Here is a 20,305-nt window from a genome sequence, read left to right as displayed (position 1 = left end):
CACCATTGTGCTAGGGCATGAGAACCTGAAAATGAAACTGACTAGTTTATTTTCAATGTCCTGGCTGAGAGAAACACAAAGAGTGAACAATCCGTGTAAGGAGTGAAAAGTAAATTAGACTGCAAGGATTGTTTCTGATTTTGTAATCTGAGTTGCTCTCTTTCACATAAGGAAGAACATTTGGCTTCTTAAAAAAAGATGATTTTTAGCCAGACTATTCCTATATATAATCCCAATCTAACCTCACCAAGAATCGCAGACATTTAGAGATGGCAAGAGGCCTGTCTGAGCTGTCTCCCTGCCATCGCAGGATTTTTCACTGGCATCTCAAAGCAAATCCAGCAGCAGTCCTACTATATCAAACACTGCCCCCTTTAAGGGATGTAAAGGAAAAAGCATGCACGGGGCTTCCAGAGCAGATCACGAGCCTGATGATCTCACCGTGCTGGTGCACGTGAAACAGGAAACAGAAGCCAGGCAAATGGCATTTGCTCTCTCGGCAACAACACAAATTGCAAAAAAAAATAACGGAGAAGGACAAATGCATTGTGCAGACAGACTCCAGGTTAAGCTGTCACAGTAATAAACAAGGTAGGTTTTTAAAAAAAGATTAAAAGTTAAAATCTTTTCTGCAGTAGCGTTAGCAGCACTTTCCTAACAAAGACGGCGTTTCCTAGCTCAGTCACTGCTCCCCTGGCCAACGAAGGCAGGGATGGAATTGTTAGAACATTGTACAAAGATATTCTGAGCAGCAGGCTGAAGCCATGAGGTTTTTAAGAGCGGCTGGGAAGAGAGGTACATGGTCAGTGATGCAGACCTGGCAAGTCTCACTCTTTTGGATTAATTTTAAGGCCGTTTTAAGAATCCCTTATGTTTGGATTAATTTTATCCAAAGGACACAATTAATTTGAAATCTAAAAATAAATAAATAAATAAAAGGGTAGTGCTACACTCACAGAAGGACTCAAATGCAGGTATATGTATTTTTACACTCACATTTATTTTTAAAAACAGATTTTTTCCTCTCCTGTTGCTGTAGGAAAAACCCATACAACTAGGAAAACTGACTAAACAGGGAAAGTCATGAAACTGACCATAAAACAAAGTGCTATCAAATGCACTGTACAAGCAAACTGAAAATTCCACCCCTCTTTTGATAGATTCAAAGATTTTAAAGACAGAAGTGACCATTAGATCATCTAGTGAGTCTGACCATCTGTACAACACAAACCACAGAATTTCCCATAGTTCTGAAATGTCTCTTAGCTTCATAGATTCATAGAGTTTAGAGCCAGAAGGGACCATACTGTCATGTAGTCTGACCTCCAGTATATGAGCCGTTAACTTTCACCCAGTTACCCTTATCCTGAGCCCAATAACTTGTGTCTGACTAAAGCTTAAGTTATGTTTGACTAAATATCTTCCAAGAGGGCATCCAGTCTTGGTCTGAAGACATCAAGAGATGGAGGATACACCACTTCCCTTGGTAGTTAGTTCCAGTGGTTAATCACACACACTATAGACTAACAGACGTATTGCAGCATGAGCTTTCGTGGGTGAATACCCACTTCGTCGGATGCATGTAGTGGATAAATTAGGTTATCTCTAGCCTGATTCTTGCTTGCATATTTATACTTGCCTCTGGAAATTTCCACTACATGCATCCGACGAAGTGGGTATTCACCCACGAAAGCTCATGCTGCAATACGTCTGTTAGTCTATAAGGTGCCACAGGACTCTTTGCCGCTTTTACAGATCCAGACTAACATGGCTACCCCTCTGATACTATTAAAAATATGTGTCTAATTTCTCATTTGAATCTGCCTGGCTTCAGCTTCCAGCCACTGGTTTTTGTTATGTCTTTCTCCTCTTGATTTGGTACCTGGCATTTTCTCCCCAGGAAGATACTTATACACTGTAATCAACTCCTCAATCTTCTTTTTGATATTCTTAACGGATTGGGTTATTTAAATCTGTAGCCCCCAAACCATTTTTGCAGCTCTTTTCAGAATCTTCTTCAATTTTGTTACCTTCTTTTTAAAATGTGAACACTGGACATGTACACAGTATGCATCTCACTTACGCTGTACACCGGGGTGGGCAAACTATGGCCCATCCTGTCTGGCCCCTGAGCTCCTGGGCCGGGAGGCTAGCCCCTGGTCCCTCCCCTTCTATCCCTCTCCCGCAGCCTCAGCTCGCTCACTCCGCCGCCGGCGCAATGTTCTGGGCAGCGAGGCTGTGAGCTCCTGGGGCAGCGCAGCTGCAGAGTCCAGCTTGACCGGGACTCTGTGCTGCATGGTGGCAGCGGCATGGCCCAGCTATAGCGCCGCCAGGCACCAGTGCTCCAGGCAGCATGGTAAGGGAGTGGGGAAGGGGGGTTGGATAGAGGGCAGGGGAGTTCGGGGTGGTGATTGGGAGTAGGGGTGTGGATAGGGCTCGGGGCAGTTGGAGGGGGCAGAGGGGGTTGAATGGGGGTAGGAGTCCTGGGGGGCAGTCAGGAAGGAGGGGGGGTTGGATGGAGTGGCAAGGGGCAGGCAGGAGAGGGGTTCTGGGGACAATCAGGAATGAGAGGAGAGGTTGAATGGGGCGGCAGGGGCCCAGGGGCAGTCAGGGGACAGGGAGACGAGTGTGTGGATGGGGTAGGGGTCCCGAGGCGGTCAGGGAACGGGGGGGGGGGTGGATGGGGCAGAAGTCCTGGCGGGGGGCAGATAGGAGGTGGGGGTCAGGCCACGACCCCCTCCCCTAACCAGCCCTCCATACAATTTCTGAAACCCGATGTGGCCCTCAGGCCAAAAAGTTTGCCCGCCCCTGCTGTATACAGAAGTAAAATCACTTTCCTACTCCTCACTACTTCCTTGTCTATACTGAGGTAAAGTTACCTCCCTAGATCTCAGTACTGGCCAGTGTTGCCAACTCCCATGATTTTGTCATGGGTCTCATGATAGTAATTGTTTTCCTTAAAGCCCCAGCTCCTGGGTTCAAGTGGACATGTGATGATTTCAGCCTTCATTCTTAAAGAAAAAGGACATTTCTAGCCCTCGTGGCTATGGAGAAAGCTTCAAAACGTGACCCCGGTGCACTGCATCCTAAGGGCTCAAAAAACAGAAGGCAAATAAAAAGAACATCAAATCTATTATTGTTACATAATCTCATTATTTTAAAGCCAGTCTCATGATTTTTGGTGAGCCTGACTCATGATATTGGACCATTTGGGGTTGGCAATACTGGTACTCCCCTATGTATACATCTGAGGAACACATTAGCTGTTTTTGCCATAGCTTCTCATTCATGTTCAGTGGCTTGTCCACTACTATCCCATAATAATCCTTCTCAGAGTTACTGCTTTCCAGGACAAGGTCCCCCATTCTGTAGGCATCGCCTGCATTCCTTGTTCCTAGATATATAACTTTGCATTGACTGTATTAAAGCATACTTTATTTGAATGGACCCAGGTTATCAAGTGATCCAGATGGCTCTGTATTATTGTCCTGTTGTCGTCATTTAGCGCGCCACTCAATTTTGTGTCATCTGCAAATTTTATCAGCAGTGATTTTATATTTAATGCCAGTCTGGCTGCTCTCCCGAAAAAGTGAACACTGAAGCTTATATAGATCAAAACCACATTTAGTTACACATACTTCCTTATTAATATTTCCCCTTGTTAGGAATACAGATAAACAAGCTTTTCCTGTTATTCACAGGTTGTTCTTTTGCGGTTAACGGCTTTCCTAACACTAGTTATTGCAGTTACGTTAAGCAAGATTGGCTGTTGCAAATGTGTTTAGGTCTACTTAATTTTCCTTTACACTGGCCTATAGTTACCCAGGTCATCCCACTTGTAATAATATTAGCTGTGACTTGCAATACTGTGTATAACATATTTTAGGAGTGTGATGTTTAAGTTAACAGTGTCCCTTTAATGATTAAACTGCTACTCTGAAACCTTTAATGATTAAACTTTTGGCCTGTGTTACACTGATAGTTTTAAAATTAAGAGATTTTAAATGTCTTGCTCATTCAGATTGTTCCCACAGTTTGACAGCCCACTCAGTGCAGGATTTTAAGCAACATTTACATCAAAATCCACAGGAGAGTCAATAATAGAGCTCTTCTTGAATGACAAAAATTAGAGGAAAGAGAGACCTTATATTTCCATCAACTTCAAAGGCAGCACAAATTGTCAGCAGAGGTGTGAGCTAAGTGATAACAGCTTAGTCATTGCTCTCATTAGTTTTCAGATTTGATTTTGACAAAAGGTTACAAAAGCTTAAGGCATGCATTAGGATGCACTAAGGGCCTAGCCCTGCACTCCAGTGGCACCCCTTGGCCCAGTTAGTGTTCTGGGTGCACAAGAAATGCATATTCATGCCCTACAGGTACATTTTTGGTCAATTAATGCCTATTCCATGCCTGCCAGGGACTTCCTCTACATTGGAGAAATTCCATAGGGGACAGCAAGGCAGCTTTTTGGCCACTTTGCTGGCAGAGCTGGTGTAAGGTGGTTGTGGGGCATCAATGAATTGGAGCCACAGCCTCTTTGTTAGGGTCCTCCTCCCAGTGAGTAGCTCATTTCTGTCCCCCCCCAGGAGCACTGTGAAATTGACTGGAGTCATGGCAGTTTTGTTGCTGCCCACCGTGTTTTGAGTGGCAGCAATGAAGCTGCCCAGTGTTGTTAATTGCACTCTGCTACTGCGTGGTAAAGCTGTGAGCCTCAGCACAGGTGCGGAAGCCCTCCCTTTGCAGACTGCACTATAGCTCACATGTGGCTGGCACCCGGTCTTGTTTTAGGGAAAGCTTAAAGTCCCCAGAAATTGATGGTTTAATGCCTCCCGCTTGCCAGGGAATACTTCTTACTCACCCCTAGAGAGCAGATAGTTAAGTACTGCAATATAAATATCTTAAAGAAATTCAAAGCAGCCATTGGACCTTTAATTAGCATTTCTATAGCCACTTTAAAGTTCAGGCCACATTTAACAACAAGGAGGGCTCTCTGCTATGCCTGTGCATAATTGCTTAGATTAAACATTCACTGGAAAGCACTAAGTGTGAACATCCTGCTGTTGTGTTTATCTGTGGGGAGCAGGAAGGCAGATGCTAAAAACTGTGTGTATTTAATCTTCAAATCTCAATTCAACCGCTGGCATTGTATGTCCTTGGAAGTGTTTGAGACACTTCCCCATATGCAGTTCCCTGACTTGTTGACTTTAATGGCTCATTCCCTTGAACACTACCACCACTGTCATGGGTTTTATTTTAAGTATCCAAAGGCACAGTAGAGCACAATTAAAAGTAATACCCTTCCCCAAACCTTTTCAGGCAAAGGTGCCATTTAATGTTCACTCTCTGTGTCATCCTCCGCTTTGTCTTTGCTTCTCTCCTTCCCAATGGAAATACCTGCTGCAGAATGTGAGATTAGTAGCTGAGGCTAAGGCCTTGGCTACACTTACAAATTTGCAGCGCTGCAGCAGGGTGTGAAAACACACCCTCTGCAGCGCTGCAAATTGCGGCACTACAAAGCGCCAGTGTAGTCAAAGCCCCAGCGCTGTCCGTTATTCCCCACAGGAAGGTGGAGTACGGACAGCGCTGGGAGAGCTTTCTCCCAGCGCTGGCGCTTTGACTACACTTAGCGCTTTGAAGTGTAAGTGTAGCCAAGCCCTTAGACCAGGTCAATGCTAAGAGCACTCGGCCAGTATAGCTACTCTAGCATACTGTACTGGACACAGATCCCCCACTTGCACCCTCCAAGTAAAATAAGCTATGCTGGCAAAACCACAGTTTTACTGGTTTCCGAGTAGCAGCCGTGTTAGTCTGTATCTGCAAAAAGAACAGGAATACTTGTGGCACCTAGTCTCTTAGGTGCCACAAGTACGCCTCTTCTTTTCACAGTTTTACTGGTATAACTGCATCTACACTTTTGCCGGCACAGCTGTGTCGGTCAGAGATTATACCTTCACACCCCTTCCTGACGTAGCTATGCCAGTAAAAGTTTGTAGCATAGACCTGGCCTTAGATTTAGAGACACAACTCACATGCCTGTACCAGTTGCCATCCAAGGTCTAAAGTTGAAATTAGAAATCAAATCCATCTAAATGGCAAGCCCAGCAGTAACAGTATGTGGTGTAATTTATGCACAGTGCGTGTTTATGTTTCCTTAGGGCCACTTCTTAGTCATACTGAAGTCAGTAAGAGTTTTGCCATGGACTTTAGTGGATCCATGGTTTGGCCCATTGGGTTGACTTTATCTCCTCCTGCCATAACAGAACTAGAGTAATGAGCTGCCACATGAACTGTTGCTTCCCATCCAAACCCCCCACACCCCTTTCCCCACCCCACTATCCTCCAAGTTTCTCCATCCCAGTGTAGGATTTGCCTTTTCTGGAACTACATTGTAGACCTGTGACCTGGGGAAATATGAGCCTGATAAACTTGAGACCTTTCATCAACATACAGCAACTCCCATCCAGCTGCTGCCTCTTACAGCATTGATGGTTGTTAACCTTGAAATAGATATTTTATCATTAATACGTTGCTCTTGCTTTCAGGAATTGCCATCCATTGCTACAAAACGAAACCGCTTCTGAGTTGGTTTCAAACACGTCTCCCCACACACTTACAAGATAAACCTTTGCTGTGCAGCTGGTTTGAATTCAGATCAGAAAGGATTTTACCAACAGGGAGGCATGGTGTTCTGCTGCTTGAAGTGGTTTATAGGCTTTGGCAGTAGGGCTGTCCTCACAGAAGCTTCAAGGAGCAGTAACAGAAGCACCTCTTTGATATGGAGATGCTGCTATCACAGGACTCCAGGAAGCTTCCTGGATCCTGAGATGAGAGCGTTTCTGGAGGAGAACACTGAAGTCAGTAGCAGCGGGCACCTCACACCAGAGATACGACTGCGACTTCTGACACCTCGCTGCAGATTCTGGCAGGAAAGAGCTGACTTGTGGCCCTATGGCGACCCCTTCTGGGCAATCTACTGGCCAGGAGGCCAAGCCCTATCCAGGTACAGTGCATAGTGACCGACTAGAGTAAATATGTACTATCACCCCCTGCTGCATAGAATACCAGATTTGCTTGTGATAGTACTGCACTCTAGTGGCTGCAGCCAAAGGAGTATATAAGCCCTAGCACAACTACACCTAACACAGATTCTCCTTTAGCTCAAGTGATAGAAGCCTGTGGCTTTGGAATAGAAGTACTATATCCCAAGTACTATGTCTGCTGATGACTATGAAGTCCATGCAGCTGCTGTATGTAGAATAACTGTTGGCTGTTAACTCTGTTGACTTCAATGGAGTAGCATGTGTTTACACCAGGACTGAATTTGGATGCGTGGGAAAGTTTTGCATTTTCCACAAAAATATTGCAGGGTATATAATCACATCATTTAGTGTCACTTCAAGAGGGGAATACTTAGTTCACAATAACTCAGGGTTATTCCAGGAGGAGACAAACATGTTCATGGAAGCAAATCTGTGTCCACTGAAAAAGGTAGAATTCTGCTGGTGCAACCTTTGAGTGTAAACAAGGCCTAACCTATATCCAGATTGGTTCTAAAATCCTAAAAAAGGGGGTGAAGATGTACATAGGATTCTTTTATAGTCATCTGACAGTGTTGCACTCGTTTACAAACTGTGTGCCATATTTTGTTTCTGACAGTATGCTGTCAAAATGCAGATGCTATCTCTGATTCCCAGGGGCTGTTGATGTTCTTACATCACCCAGAAGTATCTTCTCATACCTAACAACATAAAAAGTCATGAGTCATTACTGCAAACAGCCAACCTTCAGCCATCTCTCATTGAGTTAAAAGGGAAAGATTTGATTTGGGGTTGGTTTGGGGGTTTAATATTTTTAATTTTTGTCATTTTATTTATTTTTTACTTCAAAAAAGCAAAAATCAGAGGCTTTTTAAGTTGGAAAAAAGAAGTCTCACAGCTAAATTATGAAAGTTGATTAAACTGACATTCAGCACAATTAAAGTGCTGCTAAAAACAGTAAGTCAATTAGGTACTGCAGCTAATCTCATCTCCATGTTTTGTTATCAAATGGTGCCTTTTCCAACTAACCATGCGGTTAGCAACATTAGTTAATTCTCTGGCATTTCACCAGCCAATTTAACAACTATTTGCTGTTTTGCTGACTCGAGAACTTCAGTAATTAATTGCATAATCTGAAAAAGTGAAAAATGGATGGTGCATAGGGGAAAAAATGCTCTTTCCACAATTACTATTTTCCACAACATCTAAGCTCGCTTCTGACAAAGTTTCAGAGTACCCTTCACAATGTAACCTGAGATACCTTATTAACCTAGCCTTGCAGACAACTGGCTCCAGCACTAAGGCAATCTATTTCCATGCTGGGCATTTAAGCCCCAACTCTTTTTTGAACTTCTGAAGCGAACATCAATATAACAGCAAATCTGAGAAACACTGAGTTGGAATCAAGGTACTTAAAAATATTCTGGGCACAATCACCCTCTCTACTTGCATTACTTCAGAGCCAAGCAGGATTCTGCTGCATGCTCCTCCTTTTCTATGAATCCCCTCCATATATAAGTTATGGGTTCATCTGAGAGAGAGCAAGGCTGCCATAGGGGAAAGGGTGCCAGCAGGGCTGGATTAAGATTATGAGAGGCCTAAGGCTAATGGGAGGGAAGGGCCTAAATATGAACTGCATATTGCAAAAACAATTATGAAGTCGTCAAACATTTATCTACATACGTATTTACATATTATTTATTTATGTAAAATTAACAAGTTTATTCTACTCTCACGACACTCATTTATTCAAACAAACAATTTTTCCCCCTAGCTTTAGCTGTGGCAAAGTCATGAATGATGTCATTGTAATTCAAAGACCTGACAATTTCATTCTCAATGCTCAAGAGGGACAAAGCACTGAGATGCTCTTGAGTCATGGTGGATCGGAGGACATTTTTGACCCTGGTTAGAAGAGAGAAGGAACGTTCTTCACTACAGTTAGTGATAATTAGTGACACATACAGCCGTAATTCATTTTCAACATTTAGGAAACATTCTATCATATTGGATTCAGTGACAATTCGGTACATCCAAATAGATTTGCTTTCATCATCTTTTCTCTATATATCCGAGAGTGATGCGAATTCAATAAATTAGTAAAATCTATGGGAAGATCATCTGGGTACTTCTGACACAGACACTTGATACCTTCACTGACTTCGGAACTTGAAATGTTAGGCAAAAAAAATTGTCAGTACACTGTCAATTGTCAGTGACAAGTTTTTGTCAATATTTTTGTAAGCCTCGATCTGATGTTCTAGTGCACTCTTCAGTTTGTCGATGATTGTGATGAAGGTATTGGCTCTGAAGGCCTCCTTGTCACTGAATGAGTGGGCAGTTGCATCATCGTATGTCTTCTGTCTTTTGCAGCATTTGGCTGACTTACACTCCTCATTAGCAGTCCTTGCAGCCCCCTGAATTTCATACTCATTAAAACTATCCCGCATTTGTTGAAGAACAGTTCCAAGACTCCTCACTAGGTTTACAGGAGTGGAAAGGTCAATTTGAGCACTTTGCAAGCTTAGACTGCACCTGCTGAATGGCTGAAGTATATCATTCCAGACCTCACACAAAATACCAGTTTCCAAAGTGTGCATTGCATCACTCAGGATCTTCGCATCTTTTCTTGTTGCTGATTTTTGAGATTCATCATCCTTGATGCTCTCTAGCACTTCAAGGATGTTGGGGTATCCCAGAACAACTGCATTCACAGCTTCAGCATTGGCACTCCACCATGTCCCTGAGAGTGATTTGGGCACTGGGCATCCCTTTGGTAGTGAATCTCTAAGAATCATCCAACGACGGTTGATGCAGAGAAAAAAATTGTACAATTCTTGGACAAATCCAAAAAAAGAAACCACTTCAACACAACAATCCATGGCAGACTGGCCAACAAGGCTGAGTGGGTGAGCAGCACATGCTATATAATCAACAAAAGCATTGTGCTCTTTTATCTTTGCCTGCATCCCTAAATATTTGCCACTCATATTACTTGCATTGTCATAGCTTTGGCCACGACAACTGCTGATGTCAATCCCATTTTCGGTGAGGAAATTGACTAGGTATTTGAGCAAGTTTCTCCCCTGTGTAGCCAGTGATGTTTATGAAGGTCATGAAAAGCTCAACTGGTCCGCCGGGTAGCACATAACGCAAGATGACAGTCAGCTGATCTACATGTGACATATCTGGTGCTGAGTCAACAGACACTGAAAAATATCCCACATCTTTGATCTCATCTACAATGGCTGATAGAATCTTCTTTGCCAGCAGTGCAATGAATTCATCGCAATGTCTTTGATAAATATGATGCATGGTCTTTTCCACAATTTGCATCTTCATTAATGTACTGAGCAAAGAAAGGTTGAACTTAGCAATTAGCTCTAGAACACCAAGGTAATTGCCATTGTGTTTCAATCCAGCAGTCTCATCTGAGCCATGGAATGGCAGACCACGCTCTGCAAGAAAAATTATGGTTTCAATGACACATCTGAGAATGTTCTTCCAATAAGCATGAGCTTCCAAAAACTGGTTTTCCATTTGGGTATCAATTCTGCCGCTAACTTCCTTTTGGGCATGGTAGCTGCTGACAATGTATGCTGCTCACTCATTGCATGATTGGTAATGTATGCAGTATTCTTCCAACCACTGAAGCCTTTGCAGAACATTCCTCACTTTTTGGTATCAGAAAACAGACCGCAATAAAAACAGTACACTTTCTTCTTAGAAGGCAAATAGATGAGCCATTCTCGCTCGCCAATCTGTTTGTTAGGCTTCACATATTCAAACATTGATTTGGTCAGATAACGATTCTCATTGGTGTACTCTCTCTTTGTCAGTGACAAGTCAGTATCTAGATTCTGGCATTTCTGTGAGCCCTTCTCAGTCCAATACACAATGATATCTTGAGAAGTCATGTCCCACACGCCCGGATGGCTGGAGAAGGATATTTTTGTATTAGGTTTCAGAGTAGCAGCCACGTTAGCCTGTATCAGCAAAAAGAACAGGAGTACTTGTGGCACCTCAGAGACTAACAAATTTATTTGAGCATATTTGTAGCCCACGAAAGCTTTTGTTAGTCTCTAAGGTGCCACAAGAACTCCGGTTCTTTTTGTATTACTATCACTAGGAAAGTCTTGAGAGACACTGCAGCTAGAGAAGTCACAGGAGGCTGCTCCTTTTCATCAAGCGCAGGCCCAGCAGGTTCACTTGGACTGGTATTCTCCTGGATTTCCTCACCACCAGACTTAGTAGGAGGAAAAACGTTAGGAGCGAAGGAATACCTTTCAGTGCTACATCTTGTCTTTGCCGTCTTTCTTTGCCCTCCTTCAATTTCTGCCATCCTCCTTTCTTCGACATGGTTTCTATTGTCCAGTGTAGGCCTACTGTGTACAAAGTTCAATATTGCTTGGGCCCATAAACACTTGCTTAGCCCACAAAGACAAAATCACAACCACCATAAATTGAATTCACAATCTTGATAGATTAATTTGTACGGAGCAATATTGAATGAGAAAAAATTTCCGATGGCCCTGCTACCATTGCTCAGCTGTTACTTCAATATGGAATGGAGAGCCTAAAAATTAGGACCTAAAGTAGGGCCTAAAACTAGGAGGGCCTAAGGCTATAGCCTTCTTAGCCCATGGGTTAATCCGGCCCAGGGTGCCAGGCAATAGTGCTACTGGGCCACCACATACCGTATTTTTCCGTGTATAAGACTATACTTTTTCCTAAAATCCTTAGACTAAAAATTGAGGGTAGTCTTATACACGGAAGTAAGCCCCCTGTTCCCTGCCTTCTGACCCCCCCAACCCCTATCCACCCCCCCACCCCTGAACTCCCCTGCCCTCTCTCCAACACCCCCTCCCTGCCCCCTTACCGTGCTGCCTGCACGTGGCTGGATCCGGCAAAGCGGGACTGGGCGGCCGTGGACGGGGACCCGGAGCTGGGCAGCCAAAGAAGCGGGGACGGGTAAGCGGGGCTGGGCGGCCAGGGAAGCGGGACCGGGTAAGCGGGGCCGGGTGGCCGGCAAAGCGGGACCGGGTAAGCGGGGCCGGGTGGCCGGCAAAGCGGGACCGGGTAAGCGGGGCCAGGCGGCAGGTGAAGTGGGACTGGGTAAGCGGGGCCGGGCGGGCGGCCGGCGAAGCGGGGCCGGGTAAGCGGGGCCGGGCGGGCAGCCGGTGAAGCGGGGCCGGGTAAGCGGGGCCGGGCGGGCAGCCGGTGAAGCGGGGAGCTGGGGAGCCGGGCGGCTGGGGACGCGGGGAGCCGGGCGGCTGGGGACGCGGTGGGTCGGGGACGCGGGGAGCCGGGCGGCCGGGGACACGGGGAGCCGGGCGGCTGGGGATGCGGGGCTGGGGAGCCGGGGAGCGGGCGGCTGGGGATGCGGGGCTGGGGAGCCGGGGAGCGGGCGGCTGGGGACACGGTGGGTCGGGGACGCGGGGAGCCGGGGCCGGGGGGCCGGCGGCTGGGGACGCAGGGCTGGGCGGCCGGTGAGCGGGCGGCTGGGGACGCGGGGAGCTGGGCGGCTGGGGCCGGGGGGCTGGGGAGCCGGGGGGTCGGGGAATGCGGGGCGCCGGGCGGCCGGGGACGCGGGGCCAGGGGCGGAGTCGCGCGGCCAGGGACGCGGGGAGCCGGGCGGCCAGGGACGCGGGGCCAGGGCAGGAGTCGCGCGGCCAGGGACGCGGGGAGCCGGGCGGCCGGGGACGCGGGGCCAGGGCAGGAGTCGCGCGGCCGGGGAGGGATGCGGCAGGAGCCGGGCAGGGCCGCCGCCGGAGACCAGCCGGGGCGCATGGCCCTCCTCGGCCCCTCTACCCCTACGTCGGCGTTCTCTTCCTGTGCCTGAGCGGCAAAGTCGGGGGGGGGGGGACAGCTGAAGCGCGGCTGGAGCGGCAAAGAAAACAAAACAAAACAAAAAACCTGAATTTGGGGTTAGAAAAGTTGGGGGCGTCTTATACAAGGAAAAATACGGTAAATTCCAGTCCCTTTTTTGTTGGTGCCCTCTGATCTACAGAATATCCCTGTGGATCTCAGAACATCTGCACATTAGGAGGGTTATGCTGCCTGCCCACTGTATGGAATAAGGGAAGGATGATTGGTAAACCCCATCCCCATGGCAGAATAGTTTGAAGAAACCTATGGGGAAGATTCTCACCTGGTGTATATTGTCATAGCTCCTATGAAGCTAGGACAACTTTCATCCCACCCCCCGCACATAGGGGAGCAAATTACACACTGTATTTAATAATAATACCTAGCTCTTATATAGTCTTTAGGATTTTCCTCCTCAGTTCCAGGTTAGAGGTATTTGTTTGTTTGCTGATTCTTCACAGCAGGATGGTTCTGGCTGTCATGGTGCCTAGCATAATCTCACATTCCTTGTTAGTCTTATTTTTCCAGTTACTCCTGTCTGTGTCGTATTTCAGTGGAATATGAGCATGTGGCTCTTAAAAACCAGAAAAGGAGCTCTTGTTGCAAGTTGTCAGATAAATCATGTGGCAAGACATGAGTGAGTGAGTTGCTTTTCAGTTACAGAACTTGCATCTCGGAGGCTGAGTGCTGCATCAAACTATCCAGACCTTGCTGTTAAAACGTTCATATTTGTACTGATCGTTGTAACTGTAATTTCACTACTATCAATTACAGTTGTTCCATTTCCTGCTTTTAGTGTCAAGCTTCATAGCCACCATCCAGTTTTAACCCATTCATTCCATGTTTTAAAAAGAGAGAATGATCTGATTGATTGAAACGAAGGCTGTAGCTTGTTGCTATTATCTCACTGCGTGCACCCTCTGGTGGTTTTTGGTATTAGCACAGACACGCTGGTTTGCATGAGAGACTATGTGCAAGGGCATACATGGAATATCTTCTGAATTAATATCATGTATCATTACATCTATGAAGTGGACGCTCACACAGTTTTCATTTTATACTCAGGTATATCTTAGATACCCCGGATGCCGTCAGAATGGGATCAGTACTAGATCTCGGAAGTGGATGTGGAGCAACAGCAATCGCTGCTGTGATGAGCGGTGCATCCCAGGTCCAGGCTAATGACATCGACCCCAGTAAGATGCTTCTTTCCAAGCCCTGCAAAAGGCCATTTTTCAAGCACATTTGAGGAGTAGCTTTTCTTTCAGTTGTTTGGAGAAATTCATGGTTTCAAATAAAATTAGAAGGAAGCAAAAAAGTTACACAGGTCCTGCCCAGTGCTTCAGTTTACAGCACTATCAGCAGAGCTATCCCTAGGGGATAGCGAATGGGGGAGACTGCTCCAGGCCCCATGCTTTGGGGGCCTGCGGTTGGTGTGATTGGCTGGCGCCACATAGGCGGCAGGTGAACCGCCTCCCCCAGCCCCGCCCCTTCCACCAGAGTGAGAGCGCACTGGGAGGAGGAGAGCGCGTGGCAGTGGGGCGCCGTGGCCCCAGCCCCCTGGAGCCCAGCAGTGCTGCCAAAAAGGGGCCCTGGGGGGATGGAGTGCACACAGGGCCACGCCTGTTTTTTGGGGGAGGCACCACCTCCCTCAGCCTCCCCTACCTGCCCTCAGTGCGGTCGGTCCCTTCTGGTAACATCACTTCCACCCCAGGCTCCCCATAGGAAAGACCCTGACTATCACTCTAGCGCAGCGGTCCCCAACGTGGTGCCCACGGGTGCCATGGTGCCCGCCAGGGCATCTATATGTGCCCGTGTACTGTCTGGCGTTCGAGCATCCGCTGAAATGCCACCAAGAAGAAGCGTCATCCAGAGGCGTCGCCACCGAAATGCTGCTTTTTGGCAGCGATGCCTCTGGATGATGATGCTTGTCGGCATTTCAGCGGCGACGCCTATTGACGTTGCCGTTTCTCAGTGGCATTTTGGTGGATGCTTGGCCATGGTCCTCAGTGGCTCGTCGTCGGGTGCCCGCTAGACGAAAAAGGTTGGGAACCACTGGTCTAGCACTTTTGGCAAAAATTAAGGATTAGAGTCTGTCATTCTTACTCACATGACTATGGCCATGTCAACACTACAGATCTTACAGCGGCACAGCTGTACCGATCTCTCATGTAGAGCTCTATGCTGAGAGCTCTCCCGTCAGCATCATTAATTCACCTCCAATGAGCGGTGATAGCTTCTCCCACTGACATAGCACTGTGCACACTACTACTCATGCCGGTGTAATTTATGTCATTCAAGGGGGTGGAATATTCACACTCCTGAGTGACATAAGTTTTGCTGACATAAGTGGTAGTGCAGACATGGCCTAAGTAGTACCTCATTCTGTGATCATGCCCATTGAAATGAATGGGAGGGCACATTTTCTAATGTACTGTCCCTAGCAAGATGGCTTCCTGTTTTGGAAGACCCTCCAGGGGAAGTGGGTAGTTTAGTCTCTCTGCTGAATCAGGCCTTGACCTCTCTGCCAAGCCTGCAAATTTTAGTGGTGCTTTTTGTGTTGTGGGCACCAAGTCACTAGCAACTGGACTGCAGTGGAAGGCTGTCTAGTGATAGACCATAGGATTAGCAGGAGAACTTGGTTCCATTTCCAGCACTAGCATTGACTTGCACATTGACCTTGGGCAAGTCACTTAACTACTCTGTGTCTCAGTTTCCCCGATGTAAAAATGGGGATAATATTTATCAGAGTGGTGCCATGAGGCTTAATGTTTGTACAACTCTTGGAGTTCTCTGGCCGAAAGTGCATAGTAATTTTACACACACACACACACACACACACACACACACACACACACACACACACACACACACACACACACACACACACACACACACACACACACACTTTTTTCACAGTGGCCCTTGCAACCATCTGTCATGGGTTAACAAGTATAAGTCATTAACAGCCTGGATCACATCAAAACTGGTGATGCCTTTAATATCTTCTGCAGCATTAAAACTTGATGCAAAACTGGCTCTGTGAATTTGCTCAAGGCCTCTTGTAACAATAAAAATGTCAGACTTAATATATTTTTTCAGCTATCTCACAGAGTCACCTTCAAACCTGACAGATACTTGGATGGTGATTTCTTTTATAAGAGTTGCCAAAAAGCCTCCCTGCCTGCCTCACAAACCTTGGCAAGTCTCTGCTTCTGTTTTCTGGCGATCTTGCCTAAATGTCTGCGTTCCCTTGGTAACTTGGATATGCAGCTTTTTAACCACAGCTTCCATGTAGCAGCAGTCCTGTATCTGAACTCAATACTGTGTCACACTCAGTATACACCATTGGTTAGCGGCTAAATGACTTCACCTAGGTGGTCAGTCAATAGGTTAACTTGCATTTATGAACCTTTCTTTGCTGATACATTTTGGTAAAGAAATAGATCTATTCTCTCCAATTTCTATTGAAAACAGTCTATTCACTATTTATCTCTATACTGTCTTAATCAAATATTTTCTGTATCTGTTTTGAAACAGCTTATCACCTCTAGAATGGGATAAGTCTCGTCCTTAACAATTTGTTCTTCATACTTAGGTGAAAGAAACCCAGACTCGATTTCTAAAGTATGTGCAAATAATCCAAGTTAATATTTGAAAGATGACTGCTGATTATCACTACCAAAACGTTCCCCACACTCTTCAGTCTGCTGGATTACACTGCTTTGGATTTGTAATCTAGTTAAAGCAAGATTACACACACATGCCCCTCCTCCCCCCAACACACACAGCTTCTAGAGGAATTTAAAAATTAACACTTTTTACATAGGAAATGTAGAACTACATGTTTATACTTTAAGGCTTGATTTATTTTCAAAGTGATTGATTTTGAGTGTCTCAGTTTTGGGGTGCCCAATTTGAGACACCTTAAAGGACTGATCTGAGTACCCATCCTCTGAAATTAGGCCCTGTTACCTTTGAGCATTTAGCTCCTGATTCCTAACTTTTATGCACTTTATCCATATTTCAGCACTTACGTGAGTGAGGTCATTTTCTAAGGGGTTGCACATCCACCATTTTGACAACTGGCCTGTGGTTTTAGTTGCCTTACTTAGGGAAAGAGACTAATGAGCTTTATTTTATGGATTTTATTTTTGAATAAACCACACTGATACCGTCTCCATTCCTGAGGTAACTCTGACTTCTGGGAAGTTACACCAAGAATGATTTGTCCCATATTTACATGTTCTAATAATTATTTTCTGATTATGTGGCTAACAGCAATTTACATGTTATTTTTACTTGTTTTCCCTTTGGCACCCTTTACATTTGGTTGATTCTTATTAATTTACTTAACATTCTCTGTTGACTAGGGAGGAAGTATTGTCTAGTGGCAAAGGCACTGAACTGGGATTTGCACTAGTGGGTTCAATTCTTGGCTCTGCCACAGATTTCCTGTGTGACTTCAGCCAAGTCACTTCATCTGTGCTGTGCTTCAGTTCCAATCTGTAAAATGGGGATAATGCCTAACAGGGATGGTCTGAAAATCAAATCCATCAGTGATTGGGAGGTACTAAATTATTACCTTAATGAAGGCTATATAGATACCTAATAGAATAACACTGATATTTAAGAGAATATCCAAACAAAGAATTTGTGAAAATATTAGAAGAGTTTACCACTACAGATGGCATTTAAGTATAGAATTCTAAATCACTTCTCATGTACTTTGTGCTTGTTCTCAGTTGCAGGAATGGCCATGGTATTAAATTGTGAGCTGAACAATGTGAACCCCTTCCCTATTTTAACTAAGAACATCATTGATACAGAGCTGGACAACTGGGACCTCATTGTTTTGGGGGATATGTTTTATGATGAACAACTTGCAAACCGTCTTCATCACTGGTTGAGGAAATGCATCAGGACTCATGGAACTAAAGTGCTAATTGGTGACCCCGGGAGGCCTCAGTTCTTAGGCCACCGCATTCACAGTCAATTGCACAAAGTGGTAGAATATTCACTTCCTGAATCCACTAGGCAAGAAAACAATGGATTAACCTCAAGCATTGTCTGGAGTTACCAGCCCTGAGATTTCCGTTTCTCCAAAAGCTGCTAACACTGGATTTAGAAGAAGTATGGTCTTTAAAAAAAGAAATGTATTCTCTGTTTATAAAGTATGAAAATGGAACATTGGAAAATGGGGCAGATCCTCCGCTGGTGCAAACTACTGTAGGGCTACTGAAGTCCACACAGTTACAATTCACTCCTGCTGAGAATCTGGCCCATAGTTTGGGAGAAGCCTTATAGGTATATTCCACCCTCAGATGTGCAGATGCCCCTTGCCCTGCCCCATTGAAGCCAATGGAAGCTAAGCGTGCATGTTCAAAGGCTGAACAGGATGTAACCAAATAAAATATCAAGATAAACCAGGAGACGATCACAGAAATTCAGTGTAGCGGCGTGCAGCTTAGTGGGTTACCACAGAATGTTCCTGTTCACTGCTGCACCAGTTGATAAGAATCTAGTTTTCAATGTCTGGTGAAGATAAGTGTGTTGAACTATCTGGCTGCTTCACAAATTTCCTTTGCTAATTATGAGGCTATTTTGTCCCAAGAAGTGACAGTTTTATCCAGCAGCATGTGCCTGCAGTTCCTCTGGGGGGGATTTAAATCTTCTTCCTGTGTGTAATTCAGTTATGCATATCCAGGTGGATATAGCATTCTTGTGAGCTGTGTCCCCTGCAACTAGGATGTATTCACGAGAATAAAAATAGCTTAGTCCTGGTGATGTACATGTACAAACAGTGTAGCGCTAGCCCTTTAAGACCAGTGCATCTGTGCTGCATCGATTGGCCCATATTAGGCTTTGAAAGCAGGTACTTGGGCTGAGAAAGAGTGACACTAGGTGAGTCAGAGCTAAAAAAGCTGCAGGAAGCAGCAGGACTGCCAGAGTGCCCTGGGAGGAGAGACAGTGAAAGCCTGAGTTGTAAAGGGGAAAAGTCCCCTGGGGATTGTAGCCCAGGGTGAATTGAGGAATTGGGCTTGCTTGAGTTTTGTATAAGTTTGGTCAATAAAACTGCCTCAAAAGAGACTGTGGGCATGGCAGTGGATCCTAAAGAAGCTGGGGAGAAGTCCGGGCTAGTTACACATCTGTCTTCTGGATTGCGCTTGGGGTGAAAGTAGAAAAGTGGGAGCACCATGTCTTGGGAGCATTGGTATATTGTGTTCCTCTTTTAAATGAACTTTCCCATTGACCTGTGGTAAATGGGGTCTGCTTTATGAGTCCTCTCCCTCTCAAGTGCTCTGTTCAGTGCCATATCGTGTATCATACTGCATGCTGTCCAGACTTCCTTTATGACAGCCACCACTTCTTCTTGGGTCGGCTTCTGTCTTTTTCTTTCAGTCTTGATATTTTGGACTCTCTCACCTATGTAGTTGTCACTGCTGCACTTTTCATGACAAAACCTACTGAGCCTGCACCCCCCTCATTTTTTCATTTATGGATATTACTTTGAGCATGTCTCTTACATATACATTCCTCACATGGCCTTTCTTGTTTTCGCCACTCATCCTTCTCAACATTCACATTTCTTCTTTGTTGCCCAACACTCATTGCCAGGACAAGCCACCATTGTATAAACTGTGCCTTTTAATCGTACTGTATCATGGCATGGCACTTCTTTCCTAGGAACTCTTTTCCTTTCTAGAACTTCCTGCCTTTCTAGATTGGGCCTTTGAAGTCTGCAGCTGTATGGGTTTGCCAAATTTAAAGTGATAATTCTGCAGCTGGTAAGAACTTACATTTTCCCTCTCTCTTATTGGTGAGGAGCTGGCAAATTCTTATGTCAAAAGAATTGCTTTGTCAGCATACAAGTGCTGCCTTGCATAGATCCTGCAGAGGCAGGAACTTCTGGACAGAGATGAAGGGGCAGGTTCCAGGACCACATTGTCTGATTTTTAGAGGTTAGTATATTGTTATAAGCTCTCCAATTTATCTGACCAGAAGATAATAAGGTTCTTTTTCTAGAATCAGGCTACACTGCGTTCTATATCTTGTAAGGACCCTTGGGGTTTATGGCAAGAACACTCACGCTGAAGACAAAGCAGCCTTATTTTATTAAAATAAGTGAAAAGGTTACCAAAGTTCCAAACCACAGAACCAAAAGGGAACAGTACAATTCTGGGAGTATCTATAGTATCACCCTTACAGAAGTTCCTTGGGGAACTGGTGGTAAGAGACAAAGGACCAGCCTCATCCCTGGCATGCCAACTGAGAGATGGTCCAGGTTCCTCAATGCTTGAGATTGATGGTGAATAATAGAGCTGAAAGATCAAATTAGCTCATTCTCAAAACCTGTTACATCTTGCCTGAACTGATTTCTGATTGTTACTTCCATGTTT

The 20,305-nt window shown here is 45.4% G+C and overlaps 1 protein-coding gene across 1 annotated transcript; it reads left to right on the top strand.

Moving 5' to 3' along the window:
* Positions 1 to 372: 372 nt before the first annotated feature.
* On the top strand, positions 373 to 19,867 carry ETFBKMT (electron transfer flavoprotein subunit beta lysine methyltransferase). Its single transcript, XM_044990535.1, has 4 exons — positions 373 to 591; positions 6,543 to 7,000; positions 13,971 to 14,101; positions 17,651 to 19,867. Exons 2-4 carry the CDS (start codon positions 6,681 to 6,683, stop codon positions 17,992 to 17,994), a joined length of 795 nt encoding a protein of 264 aa, XP_044846470.1. The 5' UTR covers positions 373 to 591; positions 6,543 to 6,680; the 3' UTR covers positions 17,995 to 19,867.
* The last annotated feature ends 438 nt before the right edge of the window (positions 19,868 to 20,305 follow it).

Source organism: Mauremys mutica, chromosome 1, assembly GCF_020497125.1.
Source record: "Mauremys mutica isolate MM-2020 ecotype Southern chromosome 1, ASM2049712v1, whole genome shotgun sequence".
NCBI lineage: Eukaryota > Metazoa > Chordata > Testudines > Geoemydidae > Mauremys > Mauremys mutica.
This window is presented reverse-complemented; position numbering and strand designations above follow the sequence as displayed.

What these genes read in the sequence shown, in the direction of transcription:
- ETFBKMT (XM_044990535.1), top strand. Translation starts at nt 6,681, where the DNA reads ATGGTGTTCTGCTGCTTGAAGTGGTTTATAGGCTTTGGCAGTAGGGCT. An exon ending in GGAGGCCAAGCCCTATCCAG is followed by an intron (nt 7,001 to 13,970) that starts GTACAGTGCATA and finishes TTTTATACTCAG; the next exon opens with GTATATCTTAGATACCCCGG. An exon ending in GGCTAATGACATCGACCCCA is followed by an intron (nt 14,102 to 17,650) that starts GTAAGATGCTTC and finishes GCTTGTTCTCAG; the next exon opens with TTGCAGGAATGGCCATGGTA.